General features: G+C 40.8%; 1 protein-coding gene across 8 annotated transcripts in view; it reads left to right on the top strand.

The window, feature by feature from the left end:
• The window catches only part of Spice1 (spindle and centriole associated protein 1), a 48,765-nt gene extending 30,080 nt beyond the window's left edge, over positions 1-18,685 (top strand). For 4 of the 8 annotated variants that reach the window (XM_021229898.2, XM_021229896.2, XM_040750788.1 and 1 more), the window contains exons 12-18: positions 809-959; positions 1,919-2,143; positions 4,047-4,531; positions 13,680-13,863; positions 16,004-16,106; positions 17,115-17,202; positions 18,041-18,685. In XM_021229898.2, the coding sequence (XP_021085557.1) occupies positions 809-959; positions 1,919-2,143; positions 4,047-4,531; positions 13,680-13,863; positions 16,004-16,106; positions 17,115-17,202; positions 18,041-18,139 (1,335 nt within the window). In that variant the 3' untranslated portion in view covers positions 18,140-18,685. Of the gene's footprint in view, positions 1-808; positions 960-1,918; positions 2,144-4,046; positions 4,532-13,679; positions 13,864-16,003; positions 16,107-17,094; positions 17,203-18,040 lie in introns of all 8 variants that reach the window. The other 4 variants (XR_002383768.2, XR_002383767.2, XM_013116900.3 and 1 more) reach the window with 4 other exon arrangements.
• The last annotated feature ends 1,647 nt before the right edge of the window (positions 18,686-20,332 follow it).

Here is a 20,332-nt window from a genome sequence, read left to right as displayed (position 1 = left end):
GAACCATATGTCAATATTTATAATTACCTGCATTTTGTGGTTTTAATCAGATTTATTGATTTCACATGACCTATTTACATCTACAATATGGAAAAGACAAAGAAAAAACAAAACAAATCCATCTTAACTTTTGGGCAATAAGTTGACTTTTAATGTAAGAATGAAATTCTAAGCATGTCCAACTATATGACAGAAAGTAAATCATTGGTGTGATAGTTTATTTTAAATTTTAAAATTATATGATATTAATTGGCATATGCATGTGCATAGACAAATGAGTATACATAAAATAGTCATTGCTCATATAAAGATAAAATATAAAATTGTAACAATGCTATATATAAAATGCTGTGTCTTTCTTTTGTCCATAATATTATTTCATCTTTATAATGTTATGTCTTTTAATTTATCCACTTAAATGCCTATGGGATGCTTTATTGTGTTTCCCTACCTAATGTATCTCTCTGTATTGCAGCCAGTCAATAGAGATAATCTATATGAAAAGGTTTTGTAAATTAAAAGCTCTATAAAAAAGGTTAGTTTTAATTTTATAGCAGAGTATTTAGTAACTAGTAGTTTGTGATTTATTTAATCATTTCACCAGCATGATACCTTTAGGGTGTTTGTAATTATGAATAACATTGCTTTAGAGTGGGTATTTAAAATAATGACCTCTCTCTCTCTCTCTCTCTCTCTCACACACACACACACACACACACACACACACACACACACACTCACTCACATCTCTGTACGGCTTACTCTTTAGATAATGGCTTGATGGTTATGCCAGTGTGCTTTTCTTTAGGCAAGACTTCAGCAGTACATGGTCACCACAGATGAGCAGCTTATATCACTCACGCATGCCGTTAAGAACTGCCCTGTGATAAATAACTCCAGACAAGAGAGTCAAGCATCAGAAAGGGCAGCTATGAGTAGAAGACTTGTGGATAATGTAGGTAGGTGGAGTCTTATTAGTCCCAGAGTGTCATTAATGTCCTAATGGCCTTGAGTAGTAATAAGCAAAGAAGCTAGCGCTGATGGATTTGAAGAAGCGGCAGACTAAAATATAACTTATATGTGGTTGCTGCCTTTTGGTGGTCTTTGCTATTAGTATTTCATTAATAGAATGTTGGTGAGTTAAGCTTTGCCATTGAGAAACTTTTAGTTACTCAAGGATGAGAAACCCAGGGGTTATGGTACCTTAAAGGTTCTAGTGAATTCTTGTTATTGCCTGTGGGAAAGTCAGAAATGGCCATGTAGGTGAAAACTGGTTTACATCTTCTTCAGTCTTATGTTAGAAAGTTACTGATGACTTACCAAGTTACCTAGTTTTACAACAACCCTTGTATATGGAAGTCAGTATATTAAAAAGTTTTGTTCTTGCCTTATTTGTCATGACCATTAAGAAGGCTGAGGGTGGGCAGTGGGGTCTGTAAGAGGCTTTCTTTATATAGATTGTGGCTTTCAGAGCTCTTGCTACACAAAACAAGAGCCTGCCTGTGAATTACTGGCAAACAAGGATATAGCTGAGTGACTGAGGACTCTGGGACCATTCATACTACTTAAATGCATTTAAGAATAAATACCTGGGGGCTTAGTGGTTAAGAGCACTTACTACTCTTGCAGAAGACCCAGGTTCAGTTCCCAACATCCCTATGGTGTCTCATAACTGCCTTCAGTTTCAAGGGATCTGAAGCCCTCTCCTAGCCTCTGAGCCCCTGAAAGTGGATGGTATACATTCAAATTCACACACACACACACACACACACACACACACACACACACACACACACTTACGTACGTAAGTACATACATATGTACATAGATAAAAAAATTTAAAATAGACTAAATACATAAAAGGTATCCATGATTCCTTTTTGTTCCTTTCGAATGAATGTCCTTTTGCCTTTCTCAGAGGTTCCTGTTGTAAGCAGTAATGTCTCCATGCCATTGATGTTCAGAGGGGAAGAAGCCGTTGAATTTCCACAGGAAGAGTTGCCTGTTAAACTCTCTCAGGGGCCAGCCCCCACAGAGAACTTGAATCTGACCAATAATTTCCCAACACATATTTTCGAGCCAGCTGTGATGTTAACACCACCCAGGCAGAAGAGCAACTCAGAATTCTCTCCTCTACAGGATGGTGAGCATGGCTCTTCTGCATCTCCATAGAAGCAGGGATTTTTCCTTCACTCATATGTGTGTATATTATAACGTTTTGTACACACACACACACACACACACACACACACACACACACACACACGTGATGAGGGAGGTCAATGCAATATGGAAATGAATATATTTATTTCCCAGAAAAAGAACTTACACACAAACTGGAAGCTCAGAAGCGTGGCAGGTTTCCGAGAGAGTGCTTTCGCTTTTCTTTTCCTTTATCCTCACCTTGCCCATACTCCTGTCCACGCCCTTTTGGGACAGTATTGTGGGCTCATCCCTACACACACGTATTTTAGGGTAATGTCATCCATGTCATGTGTATCCGTATCCTTCCCCTTCCCCCACCATCACTGTGAAATCACTAGATAACTTACTTTTATTCATGGCTTCAGTGGTCCATGGTCAGCTGGCTCTGTTTTTTTATGAGCAGTGGTAGAACAAGACATGGCAGAGGAAAGCTGCTCACTTCATGACATCTCAGAGACAGAGAGAATGAGGAGGCTCTTGAAAAAATAACACGCTTCAAAGGTGTTCCACTGGTGACCAACTGTGTGTGTGTGGCGGGGTAGGGGGGTAGGGGTGTGGGTGTGTGTGCGTATGCACATGTACCGTGGCACACAGAGGAAACTTGTGGTAGTGGATTCTTGCCTTCTACCACGTGGGTTCTAGGCCTGAAATTCAGGTCATCAGGCTTGGTGTCAAGTGCTTTTACCCATTGAGCTGTGTGTTACTGGTTCTTGAAAATTTTTTAATTATTTGTCTTTATTTGTTTATTTTGTGTGTGTGTTCGGAGCTTCACCACCCATGTGTGCCTATGTGGAGGCCAACACTCGACAATATTAAGTCTGTTCTTTATCACTCTCCACCTCTTTTGTTAATTTTATTATTGGGGGGTATGTAGGCATATGGATGCCACAGCTTTATATGTGGAGGTCGGAGGACAACACTTTGGGGAGTTATCTCCTGTGGTGTCTCAGAATGGAACTCCAGCCTTTATGCAAGTGACTAATTGCTGAGACAGCTTCCCAGCTCCTTTTTTGAAGATATTTTTCCATCCCTATTTTTCATGGATTTTTATTTCTTTAAAAATTACTATTATTTTCCTGCAGAGCAGTAGAACTTGACTTTTATTATTGGGACTCAAAGTTTCACAGATTTTCTGTACTTTGACATGTTTTTGGTAAAGGAACTGAGGAGGGTCTAGTGGTTGGAGAAAATAGCAGATCCTTGCTACTAGAATTGTACTTTGCTGTTTGTAAGGCAAATAGGGTGTTGTCAGATGAGTGCTGTGAAAATGGAGACTGCTGGGCTGAGAGGAAGTGCTGGTGGCCTGTCCGTTCCTCGTGGACTGGCTGGGGAGGTTTAGGCTAAGATTCCTTTTCTGAACTCCAACTTTCTTATTCTAGCATGTGAGAACTTTTTACTTTCATGCTTTCTAATTATGTAGTTTAATGTTTCTTCCTTGGGGGCCTGAGGAATTAATAATTTGTCTATAATAAGGAAGTATGCTTCGAGTTAAGATTTCTGTTCAGATTGGATTTTTATTCATTATAGTAATTATTCAGTTTTTTTCCTTTTCCCCCCCTAGTGTCTCACTGTGTAACCCTGGGTATCCTCAGACTCAAGATCTTTCCTCCTCATTTGTGGCTATAGTCGTGCCCATAGGAGTTATATGTGTTAAAGTGCATTGTGACACACAATTTTTCACACAGATGCTAATAGCCTCAGGAATATAAAAGATTGTACACATTCCTTTATGAAAATAATTTAGGCACTCAGAAGTCAAACCTGTCTATTGAAGTACTTCCCTGACTACCAAGGCAGAGTAATATTAGATGTTTATTATTGTCTAAAAACTCTGTCTGCAGTATTGAGGAGAACTGTTCAGACTCGTCCTGCTCCACGAATCCCTCCTACTGTGGAAGTCATAGAGAAAGAACAGAACTGGGAAAAGAAGGCCTTGCCTGTCGAACCAGACATTCAGAACTCAAGTGAGGAAAATCGCCTTTTCACTCAGAGGTGGAGAGTTTCTCACATGGGAGAAGATCTAGAGAACAAAGCCCAGACACAGTTTGTTAATCTATCACAGCCCCCTTGCAATTCCCTTCCTACCTCTCAGCAATCAAGAACTCCTGCGTTCTCAGAAGAGCCCCCAGTGCTTGGAGATGGGCAGCAGCTTAGAACAAATGAGGCGCCGGTACAGAGGAAGGACATAATGACACGGATTGCTGAGTTGACACTGCAGAATTCAGCCATCAAGGCACACCTGAATAATATTACCGGGTCAGTGGGAGAACAAGGGGATGGACTTCGGGAGCCAAGCAAACAGGGAAGTGCCAGTGACATGACCGCTGTAAGTACACAGAAGGGGTTAAGGTTGGACACTGTTAGACCTTTCACTGTTGTGAAAAATTAAACTAAGGGACTAAAGATTTGTTTTCACTCATGATTTCAGAGGCTTTACTCCAGCTGGCAGAATCTATTGCTGAGGACTTGAGGTTAGACAGAGTGTCATGGAAGTAGGAACATATGGCAGAGGTTGCTATCTCATGGTGGTCCAGAGGGTCAGAGGACAAGGTACATCTCTTTAAGATGTGTCCCAGGTTAAGATGTGTTCCAGCTAAGCTCTACCTCCTCTTCATCCCCTTAATGCTAGTATGTTATTGGATCCTTCAGTGGCTCAATCCATTCATTAAAGCCCCCAGGAGCCAGTCACTTCCCTAAACCGACCAGCAGGCAAGCAAGCCCCAGTAGTATGTGAGTTGGTGGTGCATTTCATATTCAAGCCATAATAGGCATCCAAAGAGATTTCATTTCAGAAGTGAGTCCATAGCTTTGACATGTCTTCCTCACAAGATAGGTAAAACTTATCTGTTAATTTGGATTGCAATAAGACAATATGAAAAAAAAAACAAGACATGTGAATGCAGAAAATAGAATTAAGGTAAAATGTGTGGGAGGGCTAAGGGTACGCCAGAAATGAATGATAAAGAATTAGGAGGACATAGAGTGCTTGCTGTACAGCTAGATTTTAATTAAAAGTAATTTTACTCTTCAGGTGGCCTATTAAAAAGTAATTGGCCTTAAGTCATGAATAACTTTTTTCTAGGACACAGAATGGGTTTTCCTATAGAAACTATTTAAAGAATCAGTTAAACTTAATGTGCATATGAACCATCTGAGGAGCTTGCTAAAATGTGGTGCCTGAGTAAGTCTGGGGTGGGACCTTTGCCTTTCTAATCTGTCCCTCACTGATGCCAGGACTGCTGTTCTGGTCTCATTCTGAGGAGCATCATTTTTACATCCTGTAGAGCAGGACTACTTTTTCTTCCCCTTGTATCTGTAGTGCCAAGCGTGGTGGCACCAAGCTCGAAATCCTCACAAGACTGGGGCAGGGTTGTCATGGGTTTGAAGACAGTCAGGACTACTTTAGTGAGTTCTGGGACATAGTATCATATATCTTAAAAACAACAACAATAAACCCCAGCCAACGCTTCTAACTGTTCTTAGTTCCCACTAGCAAGCTTCCCTGCCCCCCCTTTTTTATTTAATTTAAATTAGAAACAAGTTTGCGTCACATGTCAATCCCAGCTACCTCTCCCTCCCCTCCTCTTCCGCCCCCCTTCAACCCTCCCCCAACCCCTTCTTCAATCCCCACTCCACTCTCCAAGGAGGGTGAGGCCCTTCATGGAGAATCTCGAAAGTCTGTCATATGATCTGGGGCAGGGCCTAGGCCCTCTCCCATGTGTCCAGGTGGAGACAGCATTCCTCCATGTGGAATGGGCTCTCAAAGTCCACCTGGATGACAGGGCTAAATGCTGACATATTGCCTGAGGCCCCAAAGGATGCTGAGGCCTCCTCACTGAGACCCACGTTCAGGGGGGGTCTGGATCAGTCCCATGCTGGCCTCTCAGCTATCAGTCTGGGGTCTATGAACTCTCCCTTGTTCAGGTCAGCTGTTTCTGTGGGTTCCATCCACCAAGTCATAACCCCTTTGCTCATCACTCCTCCCTCTCTGCAACTGGGTCCCAGGAGTTCAGTTCAATGTTTAGCTGTGGGTGTCTGCCTCTGTTTCCTTAAGCCACTGGATGAAGGCATATAAGGAAGTCATCAATCATGTTATAGGGAAGGGCATTTAAGGTAGCCTCTCCAGTATTGGTTCGATTGCCAGCTGGTGTCATCCTTGTAGGCCTCTGGACATCTCACTAGTACCAGATCTCTCTTCAAACTTATAATGGCTCCTTCTATTATGGTATCTCTCATCCTTTTCTCCTCTATTCTTTCCCCTACTCAACTATCCTGCTCCCCCATGTCCTCCTCTCCCCGCCTCTTCACCCCCTCTCTTTCTCCCAGCTTCCTCATCCCCTCCCATGCTCCCAATCCCCTCAAGATTCTGTCCTGTTCCCCTTCTCTGGGTTACCATGCATATCTCCCTTAGGGTCCTCCCTGTTTCCCAGACTCTCTGGCTAGGGATTATAGGCTGGCACTCCCGTTTCAGGCTTAAAAATCCATATATGAGTGAGTACATACCATGCTTGTCTTTTTGTGACTGGGTTACCTCACTCAGGATGGTTTCTTCTAGTGCCATCCATTTGCCTGCAAATTTCAAGATTCCATTGTTTTTTTTCTGCTGAGTAGTACTCCATTGTGTAAAGGTACCACATTTTCTCTATCCACTCTTCAGTTGAGGGACACCTAGGTTGTTTCCAGGTTCTGGCTATTACAAATAATGCTGCTATGAACATAGTTGAACAGATGTCCTTGTTGTATGAATGTGCACCTTTTGGGTATACACCTAAGAGTGGAATTGCTGGGTCTTGTAGTAGACTGGTTCCCATTTTTCCAAGGAATCTCTATACAGATTTCCAAAGTGTCTGTATGAGTTGGCACTCCCACCAGCAGTGGAGGAGTGTTCCCCTCTCTCCACATCCTCTCCAGCATAAATTGTCATTGGTGTTTTTGATTTTAGCCATTCTGACAGGAGTAAGATGGTATCTCAGAGTTGTTTTGATTTGCATTTCCCTGATGGCTAAGGATGTTGAGCATTTTCTCAAGTGTTTCTCAGCCATTTTAAACTCCTGTATTGAGAAATTCTCTATTTAGTTCTGTGCCCACTTTTTAATTGGATCCTTTGGTGTTTTGGAGACTTGCTTCTTGAGATCTTTGTAAATTTTGGAGATCAGTCCTCTGCCAGATGTGGGGTTAGTGAATTTCTTTTCCTGATGGGAGTTGCCATTCTGTAAATCTGTCTCTTATTGGTTGTTGAATAAAGCACTGTTGGCCAATAGGGAATCAAGATAGGTGGGACTAGGAGTCGAGGAGGGTTCTGGGAAAGAGAAGCACAGGGAGACATCATGTAGCCGCCGTAGAAGTAACAGGTCCGGACCCTTTCTCCGGTAAGAGAAATACTTAGATTTACAATTATGGGGTAGATACTTAAGTCAGAGATAGCCAGTAAGAAACCAAGCAAACAGCCAACAGCTTCATAATTAATATAGCCTCCTGTGTGTTATTTGGGTACTGAAACTGTGGCAGAGCCCATGTGGTTGACGGGGAGAAACCAAAGTGGCTGGTGGAGGAAAACTATAGGTTACATTTTCCCATTCTGTGGACTGCCTTTTTTTTTTTTCCTGTTGACTGTGTCCTTTGCCTTACAGAAGCTTCTCCGTTTCAGGAGGTCCCATTTATTAATTCTCAGTCTCAGTGTCTCTGCTACTGGTGTTATGTTCAGGAAGCAGTCTCCTGTACCAATTCCTTCAAGGGTACTTCCCACTTTCTCTTCTCAGAGGTTCAGTGTGGCTGGATTTATGTTAAGGTCTTTGATCCATTTGGACTTAAGTTTTGTGCATGACGATAGACATGGATCCATCTGCAGTCTTCTACATGTCAGCATCCAGTTATGCCAGCACCATTTGTTGAAGATGCTTTCTTTTTTTCCGATGTATAATTTTAGCTTCTTTGTCAAAAATCAAGTGTTTGTAGGTGTGTGGGTTAGTATCAGGGTTTTCAATTTGATTCCGTTGGTCTACCTGTCTATTTTTGTGCCAATACCAAGCTGTTTTCAGGACTATAGCTCTATAATAGTGCTTGAAGTCAAGAATGGTGATACCTCCAGAAGTTCCTTTATTGTACATATTTGTTTTGGCTATTCTGGGTCTTTTCTTTTTCCATAAAGTTGATTATTGTTCTTTCAAGGTCTGTGAAGAATTGTGCCGGTAGTTTGATGGGGATTGTATTGAATCTGTAGATTGCTTTTGGCAAGATGGCCATTTTTATTTTGTTGATCCTACCAATTTAAGAGCATGGGAGATCTTTCCATTTTCTGGTGTCTTCTTTAATTTCTTTCTTTAAAGACTCAAAGTTCTTGTTGTACAGGTCTTTCACTTGTTTTATTAGGGTTATCCCCAAATATTTTATGTTGTTTGGGGCTATTGTAAAGGTTGATGTTTCTGTGATTTCTTTCTCAGCCCATTTATCATCTGTATATAATAGGGCTACTGATTTTTTTGAGTTAACCTTTATCCTGCCATGTTGCTGAAGGTGCTTATCAGCTGTAGGAGTTCCCTTGCAGAGTTTTTCTGGTCACTTATGTAAATTATCATATCATCTGCAAATAGTGAAAGTTTGAATTCTTCCTTTCCAGTTTGGATCCCCTTGATCTCCTTTTCTTGTCTCATTGCTCTAGCTAGAAGTTCAAGTTCAATATTGAAGAGATATGGAGAGAGAAGACAGCCTTGTCTTGTTCCTGATTTTAGAGGAATTGCATTGAGTTTCTCTCAATTTAGTTTGATGTTAGCTGTTGGTTTACTGTATATTGCTTTTATTATGTTCAGGTATGTTCCTATTATCCCTGATCTGTCTAGGACCTTTATCATGAAGGGGTGTTGGATTTTTTTCAAAGGCTTTTTCCGCATCAAGTGAGATGATCAAATGGTTTTTCTTTTGCAGTTTGTTTATATGGTGGATTACATTGATAGATTTTCATGTATTGAACCATCCCTGCATCCCTGGGACGAAGCCTACTTGATCATGGTGGATGAGTTTTCTGATGTGTTCTTGGATTCAATTTGCTAGTATTTTATTGAGTATTTTTGCATCAATGTTCGTGAGGGAGATTGGTCTGTAGTTCTGTTTCTTACTTGTGTCTTTATGTGGTTTGGGTATCAAGATAATTGTAGCTTTGTAAAAAAGAGTTTGGCAATGAACCTCCTGATTCTATTGTGTGGAACATTTTGAAGAGTATTGGAATTAGCTCTTCTTTGAATTTCTGGTAGAATTCTGCACTGAAGCCATCTGGACCTGGGCTTTTTTTGGTTGGGAGACTTTTGATGACTGCTTCTGCTTCATTAGGGGTTATATAGTTCTGTTTAGATTGCTTATCTGCTCTTGATTTAATTTTGATAAGTGATATCTATCCAAAAAATTGTCCATTTCCTTTATATTTTCGAATTTTGTGGAGTACAGATTTTCAAAGTATGACCTGAAGATTCTCTCAGTGTCTGTCCTTGTGGCCCCCTTTTCATTCTTGATTTTGTTGATTTGCATGTTCTCTCTCTGCCTTTTAGTTAGTTTGGACAGAAGCTTGTCTATCTTGTTGATTTTCTTGAAGAACCAACTCTTTGTTACATTGATTCTTTGTATTGTTTTCTTTGTTTCAACTTTATTGATTTTAGCACTCAATTTGATTATTTCCTGGCATCTACTCCTGGGAGAGTTTGCTTCTTTTTGTTCCAGAGTTTTCAGTTGTGCTGTTAATTCTCTAATATGACTATTCTCCAGTTTTTTCATATGTGCACTTAGTATTATGAACTTTCCTCTTAAGTACTGCCTTCAAAGTGTCCCATAAGTTTGGGTATGTTGTGTTTTCATTCTCATTGAATTTCAGGAAGTCTTTATTTCTGTCTTTATTTCTTCGTTGACCCAGGAATGGTGCAATTGCACGTTGTTCAATTTCCATGAGTTTGTAGGGTTTTTGCAATTTGTGTTGTTGTTGAATTCTAACTTTAAAGCATGGTGGTCCAATAAGGTACAGGGAATTATTCCAGTTATTATTATTTTTTTTTTGTACCTGTTGAGGTTTGCTATGTTGCCAAGTATGTGGTCGATTTTAGAGAAGGTCCCATGTGGCACTGAGAAGAAGGTATATTCTTTTTTATTTGGATGGAATGTTCTATAGATGTCTGTTTCTTTGTTGAGTTTCTGTCTGGTGGTCCTGTCTAGTGGTGAGAGTGGGGTGTTGAAGTCTCCCACTATAACTGTGTGAGGTCTTATGTGTGTTTTGGGTTTTATTAGTGTTGCTTTTACGAACATGGGAGCCCTTGTATTGGGGCATAGATGTTCAGAATTGAGATTTCATCCTGATGGATTTTTCCTGTGATGAATATGAAATGACCTTCTTCATCTCTTTTGATTGATTTTAGCTTGAAGTCTAATTTGTTTGATACTAGGATAGCTACACCAGCTTGTTTCTTGGATCCATTTGATTGGAAAATCTTAACCCAACCCTTTACTCTGAGGTAATGTCTGTCTTTGAAGTTGAGGTGTGTTTCTTGTATGCAGCAGGAGGATGGATTCTGTCTTCGTATCCATTCTGTTAGCCTGTGTCTTTTTATAGGTAAATTAAGACCATTAATATTGAGGGAAATTAAGGACCATTGAGTGTTAATTCTTGTTTGTTTTTGATTTGTTGTTGGTTGTGTAATTGTGGATTTACCCCTCTTTTTCTTTTGTCTTTTGGTAAAGTTGGATTATCTATTTCCTATGTTTTTGTGAGCATAGTTACCTTCCTTAGATTGAAGTTTTCCTTCCAGTACTTTCTGTAGGGCTGGATTTGTATTGTTTAACTCTGATTTTGTCGTGGAATATCTTGTTTTCTCCATCTATAGGGATTGAAAGCTTTTCTTGGTATAGTAGTCTGGGCTGGCATTCATGGTCTCTTAGTGTTGGTAGAATATCTATCCAGGACCTTCTGGCTTTCAAAGTTTCCATGGAGAAGTCAGGTGTGATTCTGATAGGTTTGCCTTTGTATGTTATTGGCCTTTTTCCTTTGCTGCTCTTAATATTCTTCCTTTATTTTGTATGTTTGGGGGTTTTACTATTATGTGGCAAGGGGACTTCTTTTGGTGGTCCACTCTATTTAGTGTTCTGTAGGCTTTTTTTACTTTCATTGGCAAGTCTTTCTTTAGGTTGGGAAAGTTTTCTTCTATGATTTTGTTGAATATGTTTTCTGTACCTTTGAGCTGGGTTTCTTCACCTTCTTCTATACCTATTATTCTTTGATTTGGTCTTTTCATGGTGTCCCATATTTCCTGGATATTTTGTGTTAGGGATTTGTTGGTCTTCAGATTTTCTTTGGTCGATGAATCTATTTCTCCCAGTGAATCTTCAATGCCTGAGATTCTGTCTTCTAACTCCTGTATTCTGTTGGTTATGCTTGCATCTGTAGTTCCAGATCGTTTACTCACCTTTTCTAGTTCCAGCATTCCTTCAGAATGTGTGTGTGTGTGTGTGTGTGTGTGTGTTATTGTCTCTATTTCAGCTTTCAAACCTTGCCCTGTTTGAATTGTTTCTTGTAATTTTTGGTTTGTCTTTTCTTTCATTTCTTTAAAAGATTTTCTCATTTCTTCCTTTAGGGTCTCTATCATCTTCATGAAGTTGGCTTTTAGGTCATTCTCTTCTGTTTCATCTGTGTTGTGATGTTCAGATCTTGTTGGTGTAGGGTCCCTAGACTCTGGTGGCATCATATTGTTTTTTCTGTTGTCCTTGTATTGTTGTCTTCCCATTCTCTTTCAGTGGTACAGATAGGGTCTCTTCCTTTCCTGGTTCTCTTCCAGTGGGTGCAAGCCGGTCCAGTTCACTGATGGATCTCTCGGTGGGTGCACATGGGTCTCAGATATTCCCTTTCCTGGTGGGTGGGAGCTCCGCCCTCTGCATTCTGCCCTCCGTCCTGGGTGGGGAAGGGCGTAGGCAGGCTCTCTCAGCAGCCTCCTGGTAGCTCGGTCCTCCGGGGGTGAGTCGAGCTTGCTGCAGTTCCCAGTCCAGGAGATTCCGGAGAGCTCCCTGTCCCTTCTTGCTGCCTTCCCCCAGCTCCGGTAATTACTAATCCACTCGCAGCTTCTATGAGTTCAGCTTTTGTAAAATTTCTACAAGAATAAGATCATGTGGATTTGTGTTTTTGTCAACAACGAAATTTTATAAGTATAATAAACTCTATGGACTAATCTGGTAACTTAAACCTTTATTTCATTGTTTGTGGAGAGAAAAGTGAATCTAAGTCTCAAACGGGAGTGCCTGTGGCATGGGAGATATTTTATTTGCCCCTTTTTGAGCAAAGGTGACTCCTGTGGATCTGACAGTGGGTAGGAGTGGGCAGCCTCAGGGACTAGGGGTTTCTGAGGTCCTAAGAGCTTTGAAATTCTGATTGAAGGTTTCAGTGAGGAAAGTGGGAGGTGGGAGTTGGAGCTGCCTCTGTTATCATTCATTCAAGAGGGCAAGCCAGGAAGGAGCGTTGCCAGTGGGCAGCAGCACCAATGCAAGCCTACCTACCTGTGTTTGCACATCATGTTATGCGTTTGTAGAGTTTTGAAGATCATTTGAAAACAGGTTACGGTTGCTTTTAGAAAGGTAATGGTTAAATGCTGAGCCTATGTCCTTTCTAAATAGTACATGTGCCAGCCTGGAAAGGGAGGTCTAATACTGCTGCCCTTACTAGCCCCTTTCTTTTTTAATTGGGAATACAAAATAGACTTTGATCTTTACTGGTTTACTTACTGTATTCTAGAAAACAAAAAAAAGCCCACACGACCTAATAGGTATTTGTTTCAAATTAGTCATTTCTACCAGGAATTGGTTTTCCCCCACAAAGGAATATATTTAGATAAATGAAATTCTTATGAATGATGAAAGTACATTTCTCTTGGGGGTTTTCTCACTAAACTTACTTTATATCTCTGTAACTTTTTGCTTTATTGTTTGACCTTTACTCTCTGTATCTTAGCTCCTTTCTAATCACAGATATTCTTAAGTCAGTCTTTTATAAAAGCAGCCTGGAGGGGCTGACACATGGACCGAGGACTGGTAGGATTTTTATAGTCTCTGCCAGATAATTCATAATGTTTGTTTGAAGACTGACTTATAAAGCCTTGCTTTCAGACTCAGAGATATTCCTGTGTAGTCTGCCCCCACTCAGATCTGTCATCTGTAGGGATGTGGGATTAGGCTCATTGGCAGGTGTCTTTCCTTACGTGAAGCAAATAGTAAAATGTAAGAAAGCACTGTCCCTTTAGACTGTGTGCATGCGGCAGTAGCAGCAGAAGAATTTGTGTATGCCTTTATTTTAGTGCTAATTGTTCAATTAAATGATTTATAAGCTATTTTACCCCATCATTCATATGTATATATAGCAAGGCTTATAAATATCAAATTTCTGTACTTAGAATAAAAATCAGGATTGGGTACCTTTTTTTAATAATGAAATTTTTATGTTCTTTTTTCCCCTGAAGTCTTTTCCAGTAGTTCAATCTGTAGCACCAAGTAGTATGGAGGAACGGATTGCAGAGTTGAACCGACAGAGCATGGAGGCTCGCAGCAAACTGCTCCAGCTGATAGAGCAGCAGAAACTTGTTGGTTTGAACCTTTCCTCATCCCCAGTGTCACCTGTTCAGTCGCCTCTCAGAGCATGGGCCGGTGGGTCAGATTCACGATGTACAAGTAGATATACTTTTCACTGTCAGTTTTGAAAGTTGATAGTGGGTGAAAGAACCTCAGTGCATATTGTGTTCCAGTGCTCCCAATTCTGGACTAGAGGAAACTGACTTGGGTCAGAGAATAAATGACAGGAATAGTGCTGCACTGCGCTCTCTTGTATAGTCAGTCTTTGGCATCCAGGGCAACCCCATCCAAATGAAATATTCATTACAGTACATGTCTCACAGATATGCTGCCAAAAGTACAAGGGGCAAAATTAGACTATAAATTTTATGTTCTCTTAAAACCAGGAAAAAATTTCCCCTCAATTAATTTTTTCAGTTATCTTGTTGCGAAACCTAGAGGGGCCTCTTAAATAATTGAATTGTGACTGAAGAATTTGTTTTATAGTAGTTCCGCTCAAGGAGTGCTGATTAAACGAAGTAGCTCTATGTCAGCTGTTCAGAAATGAACTTACGCCCTCAAGGATGGTGCTACAGTGGGGGTGTTGACTGGAGCCTCGTTGGAGGCCTGGGTTGTGAGGAACTCTAAGGCTCTATTAGTGGTGTCCCTGAGGTGTTCAAGCCTTGGTGCTTACAGGGATCCATGTGTCCTGTGTGTTTGGGTGAAGTCAGGTACCGAAGGACACCAGGGAGAGTTTTCATTTCTGTTGGGATTTAGTTTTTGAAGTTACAAATAAGAAAGCAGATGCTTGGAAATTACCTTTATTTCTGTTATCCCATCTAATACTCAACACACCCAAAATAGAACTCTTGGTTTTATAGGAACCTCTGTGGGGTTTAGTAAAAATAAGAATAAACAATTCGTCAAGAAAACAGATCTTTATAACAGTGGAGGTTCATCTCACCCTCCACTTTTGTGTGTCACACCCATCATCCTGCTGCTACAGGTCTCTTTCCAATACACATAACTATGTGACCCACCAATTTTAAGGGTGGTCTGAATGGCCATGGATTTGCTACTATCCCATAGGGCCTGAGATAGTGTTCATAACTAAAGATAGTGACACCCCCCCCCTCCAGCATTAGCCAGTAGTTCAACAGACAGGGTTATGGCTCCACAAGTTCCTTCACACTCCATGACAGGCCATTGACACACCCACCTTTGTGCAAGCCCAGGATAGGCAACCACAGCTGCTGTGATTCATGATGTCAGTGGCTGGGTCACGCCCGGAAGACAACCCTGCTATATATTCATTCTGCCCCCTTTCCATGATGTCCCGAGCCTTAGAGGAGGGTGTAACTGTCCTGTTGAGAGCTGAGTGCTCCTCCATCTCTTACTCTCAGCACTATGACCAGCCAAGAGTCTGCGTTCACCACTGCCCACTGCAGAGCCAAGCTGCTCTGAATAAGGTGAGAGTGGCATCGCTCTGAGGCTGTAAGCAGAGATACGTAGAAGGCAACTTGACATAACAGTTCGGTCAGGCAACAGTAGTAAGCCTTTCTACCCATTGCCTGTGATCTCCCCAGCCATGGAGCTGTGTGATCAGGTTTATAGTACCAGGCATGGATTCTCATATGGCCAAAACAAAGTCTAATCTCAGTGAAATCTCAGAGTTTTGTAAATAGGCAAACATTTACCAGTGAAATACTTTTATATTCATCATATTCATAGAGGATCCTGTAAATCCTTCCTAAAATGTAGAGATTTCATGGCTATAAGGGAAAATGGAATCCTATTTAATCAAATTGAAAAAGCAAACTTTTGGGCTAGCTCTTTTTAGTTTTTTAATTTTTGTATTCTTTGACACTCACAAAGACATGCATCTTAACCGTGTTTACCCTCACTCATTCCTTCCCTCCACCCACCTTCCTGCTCTCTGATACATCTTAGGGCTCACTGTTTCTCACTTTTTGCTCTGTGTGACAGTACTTGTCAGATGATTCTGGTGTTCTGTGAACTGGCGTGCTGCCAAATTGACAGAACCAGCTGAAGTTTCTTGTCTTAACAGTTTATTTTTAATAATCATCTCTCAAGTGTTTCTATGAACCATTGTGGTAAAAATATAAAAACACCTAAATTTGTAGTATATAATTTCCAGTGATATTGAAATTGAGCAAAATTGTTACTTTTATTAGTGAAAAGTAATATGAAACTAACATTTATTTTTATATTTTAGAAGAAGGAAAGAGAACCATCGAGGTGTCTATTCCAGGAGTGGAGGCTTCAGAGAATTCGAAATGCAATACCGTCTCTCCTGTCAGTGGGATCAGTTCAAGAAGGTAGGCCTGCTGTTATTAAAATATCAAGAGTGTCTATGTGCTGTTCTCTCTGTGCCCAACATCTGTTAAGTTCAGATTCACTCACACAGAGAAAGTAACTGGGGGAGAATAAGGTGGATAAGCTTAGCCAAGTAAGGTTACCTGCTTAAAACAAAAGCGGGCTTATTTATTTATTTGTTTATTTATTTATTTATTTATTTATTGAGACAGGGTTTCTTTGTGGCTTTGGAGGCTGTCCTGGAACTAGCTCTTGTAGACCAGGCTGGCCTCGAACTCACAGAGATCCGCCTGCCTCTGCCTCCTGAGTACTGGGATTAAAGGCGTGCGCCACCACCGCCTGGTGGGTTGAACTTTATATATTTATGGCTACAAAAATATATCCTAGGGTAGGTACATTGACTAGTAGCACTTCACCCATTGCAATAAGTGAACACGACTGATTGACCTAGATGAGCCACATTGAGTGGTCAGGAAGGGGTTTGTTGCCCAGCTTTTCTGTCGCACCCAGCATCCTCGTATTATACCACACGGCTCCAGTTCTCATCGTACCAAGGCTGCCCTGACCACCTTCCCCACTACTGCCCAGCCTTTAAATCTAACCCAAATGATATTATATGGATCATGTGCAGTTACCTGTCAAAATCCACAGAATGTGTCTGTCACACAAAGAGAACCCTGAAGGAAATTAGACTTCTGTTAATAGCAAGTCAGCATTGAGTAGTCAATTGTAATGTGTCCCATCAAGATGTTAGTAATAGGAGAAACTGTTAGAGACAGAGAGTACCTGAGAACACTGTACTGTCCACTCTGTCTTTAAAGCTAAACTATTCCAAGTAGTAAACTACCAGTTTTAAATTTTATGTTGGTGAAATGTTATGAGTGATTTACCTCATTTGAACCTCTCACCAGACCTTTTCAAGCTCTTGCCATTTTTGAGAGCTGTTTCCAAGTTGTTGATGGCTAGTGGTAATGCCTCACTCTCTGATAGATCTCATTTCTCACGGATAGATCTTCAGGGGCTGCTAGTAATTCTTGTTCTCCACTAAATGCCACCTCGGGAAGTGGGCGATTCACACCTGTTAATCCAAGAACAAAGGTACGTTATAAAATATAGTCACTACGTAGGGTCAAGAGTGTGGGGGTGGAGGGTAACTAACTTTCTTCTTAGTTACTATTCTTGTCTTTAAAAGAAATACTATATTTTATCTCAGTTTGAAGAACAATACATTTATTTTGTCTTCTAGGGTAATGAAGTAATAAGTTAAAATTTGATAGGATTCCAAATGTTGTCCAAGACTAGGAAATACTGGTTTCAGGCCTGCTTCCCAAGTGCCATGGTCTTTAGTGGCTTATAGACAGGAGTTGTTGGTCCTACTGTTGGTAGTGTGACTGGGTAAAGTTGGGATCGCCAGAGACCTGGTCTGGTACTTTTATCCCAGTGTGGCATGTCTAAGGTGCTTCTGTTAAATAGGTGATAGATAACACAGAGGGTAAATGAATGCCTTGTACATTTTCATATGTTCTGGTTTGCTCCAGAACTGTCTGGAAGCTAAACATTCACAGTTTGTTCAGATTTTTCACAGAAGACATTTTGATGTGTGTTGATATTACAGAAAAATATAGTTTCTCTCTGTTTGTCATAGAAAATTGTAAGAATATCCTTAGAATTGTAAAAGTTGTTTTCCAGAGGTAAGCCAGTAACAGATATGGGGAAATCATCAGATCATGGAGTGGAGACACACAGCCCAAATGAACTAACTGCCTTAGTTAGCTACTCCAGTTGCCTAGAATTAAAATTTTGTCCTTTCTGATTCGTAAATTCTGAAAAGCTTAAAGTTATCTTTTGATATACCTACGACTCCAATAACCTTCCTTTCATGGGGTTTAAAATTGTCCTTGCGGTTTGAATAAATGTTGGATTTCTCCCTTTGAAGGGTAGGGCTCTTTCTAGAACACCTGCTGAGAATCTCCGTGGGGTCCTGCCAGGAGAGATGACACTCCAGTGCCAGTTAACACACATGGTGACTTTGTGAATGTACTTGGTCTGCATGTCTGAGAATCTCTCTCTAGTGGGCTCATGTCTAACTCCTCTCTGTGTCTCTGTTGGACAGACTGAAAAGCAAAATGAAGAAGGCTGGTTTGCGCTTTCTACTCACATGTCATAGGAGAAGTGAAACTGAGTGTGCCCTCAGTGACTTATTCCCACCTTCCCTTCCCTCTTTGTGGATCCTCTTCAAGTTGTGACATTTTTCTTCAGATGAAACCTACAGAGATATACTTTATAATGGAAACAAGGAAAAGAACAATTATTTTAATATTTTACCTTTTCAAAAACGTTTTTCAGCAAAGCATCTAACCTATGAGTTCCCTGTGAATAAAACTTTGACTGTAGGAAAATTTAAGTTTTATATTTGATTAACCTTGTTAAACTTTTTAGTAATACATTGTTACCCTTGTCATTGATGTTGAGGGTTTTATTTTTGTTATTGTTTACTTCATCTTAAATGTGGATCAGCTTCGCAGAACAACTAAATTGCTTTATGTATGACTTAGAATAAAATTCTTCTAGCTTTCAGAAACATGTGGTACTTTGTTTTCTGTTATTTATCACCCCAAATTGAATGTATTGAAAAACAAAGGCTGAGGCTGTGGTGTCTACCAATAATGCTAACATTCGGAAACTTGAGTAACTCTTTAGTAAATAATGAGTTCCACACCAGGCTGAGCTGTGTAGAGAGCCTTGTCTCAACAAAGGAAAAGGAGATAGGCATAAGAATTCTTATTTTTCTTAAGCAAGTAAAAGAGGCTATATGTTTAATACAAATTTAAATGCAGTTTTTAAGTGTGAAAATATCAAAAATGATCATGTACCTAATAAATAATATCAACCGTAATGTTCAAGTTTCTAATTGTAGTACGTTGATTTAATGATAATGTTAGAAAAAGAAACATAAAAATTGTTCACAATTTTCCTTGCCCTAAATCACCCAAAATGGATTTTCTTGGATGAACTGACTGGTTCTCAGTGTTGGTTTCTGTTTCCAGTTTATTTCAATGATGTTTGCCATACTGTGATGGGAATTTCCAACTTCAGTGAGTTGGGGTTGGGAGAGAGCATCACACTGTAACTGCCCTGAGTCCCCAGACCGCCCTTTCCTTCACTCTGCAGTTGAGAACCATGTTCTAGGAATCTCCCTGTGCTGCTTTCTCCTAGGCTTCTAAGTTGTAGCAAGAAGTAAAATTATTTTCTTCTAGCACTGATGAATTTGTATGAAGTCTATTTGTTTTATTTTTTTGCTAATTTCTTTTACTTTTTTTTTTAAGAAAAAAATTTATTACATTTTTTTTTTTTTAGTAAAGAGCTTGCTTCACATGTCAATCCCAGCTCCCTCTCTCTTCTCTCCTCCCACACCCCCCTACCATCCCTCCCAGTCTCCCACCCCATTCCCAACTCCTTCCACACAGGGGATATCCAGAGTCTGTCACCTCGCTCAGGGCAGGGTCCAGGCCCTCCCCTAAGAGTTCAGGCTGAAAGAGTATCCCTCTTTGTGTTATGGACACATGAAGTCCATCTGTATGCCAGGGACAAACACTGACCCACTGCCCAGGGCCCCACAGGTTGCCCAGGCCTCCTCACCAACTCTCACACTCAGGGGGTCCGGATCAGTCTCATGCTGACCTTCCCAGCTGTCGGTCCGGGGTCCAAGAGCTCCCCCTCAGTCCAAGAGCTCCCCCTTGTTCAGATCAGCTGTCTCTGCTGGTTTTGCCAGCCCATTCTTTGCCCATTTGCTTATCACTCCATTCTCTCTGTCACTGGGTTCCAGGGGTTCAATTCAGTGTTTAGTTGTGGGTGTCTGCCTCTGTTTCCATCAGTCACTGGACGAAGGTTCTAGGATGGCATATAAGGTAATAGTCAAGTTTATTATCACAAATGGGCATTTAGGGTAGTCTGTCCACTATTGCATAGCTTGCCCATTGGTGTCATCCTTGTAGATCGCTAGAGGTCTCACTGGTGCCAAATATCTCTTCTAACCTATGACTCCCTCTATTATGGTATTTCTCACCCTGTTCTCCCCCTATTCTACCCCCCCCACTCAACCTTCCTGTTCCCCCATGACTCTCCTCTTCTCCCCCTCTCTTCTTCCCAGCTCATCCCCCCCACCCCACCCCTGCTGTGTTCCCAATTTGTTCAGGAGATCTTGCCTCATTCATTCCTCTTCTCTGGG

This window comes from Mesocricetus auratus, unplaced genomic scaffold (genome assembly GCF_017639785.1).
Source record: "Mesocricetus auratus isolate SY011 unplaced genomic scaffold, BCM_Maur_2.0 Super-Scaffold_100008, whole genome shotgun sequence".
NCBI classification, from domain to species: Eukaryota; Metazoa; Chordata; class Mammalia; order Rodentia; family Cricetidae; genus Mesocricetus; species Mesocricetus auratus.
This window is presented reverse-complemented; position numbering and strand designations above follow the sequence as displayed.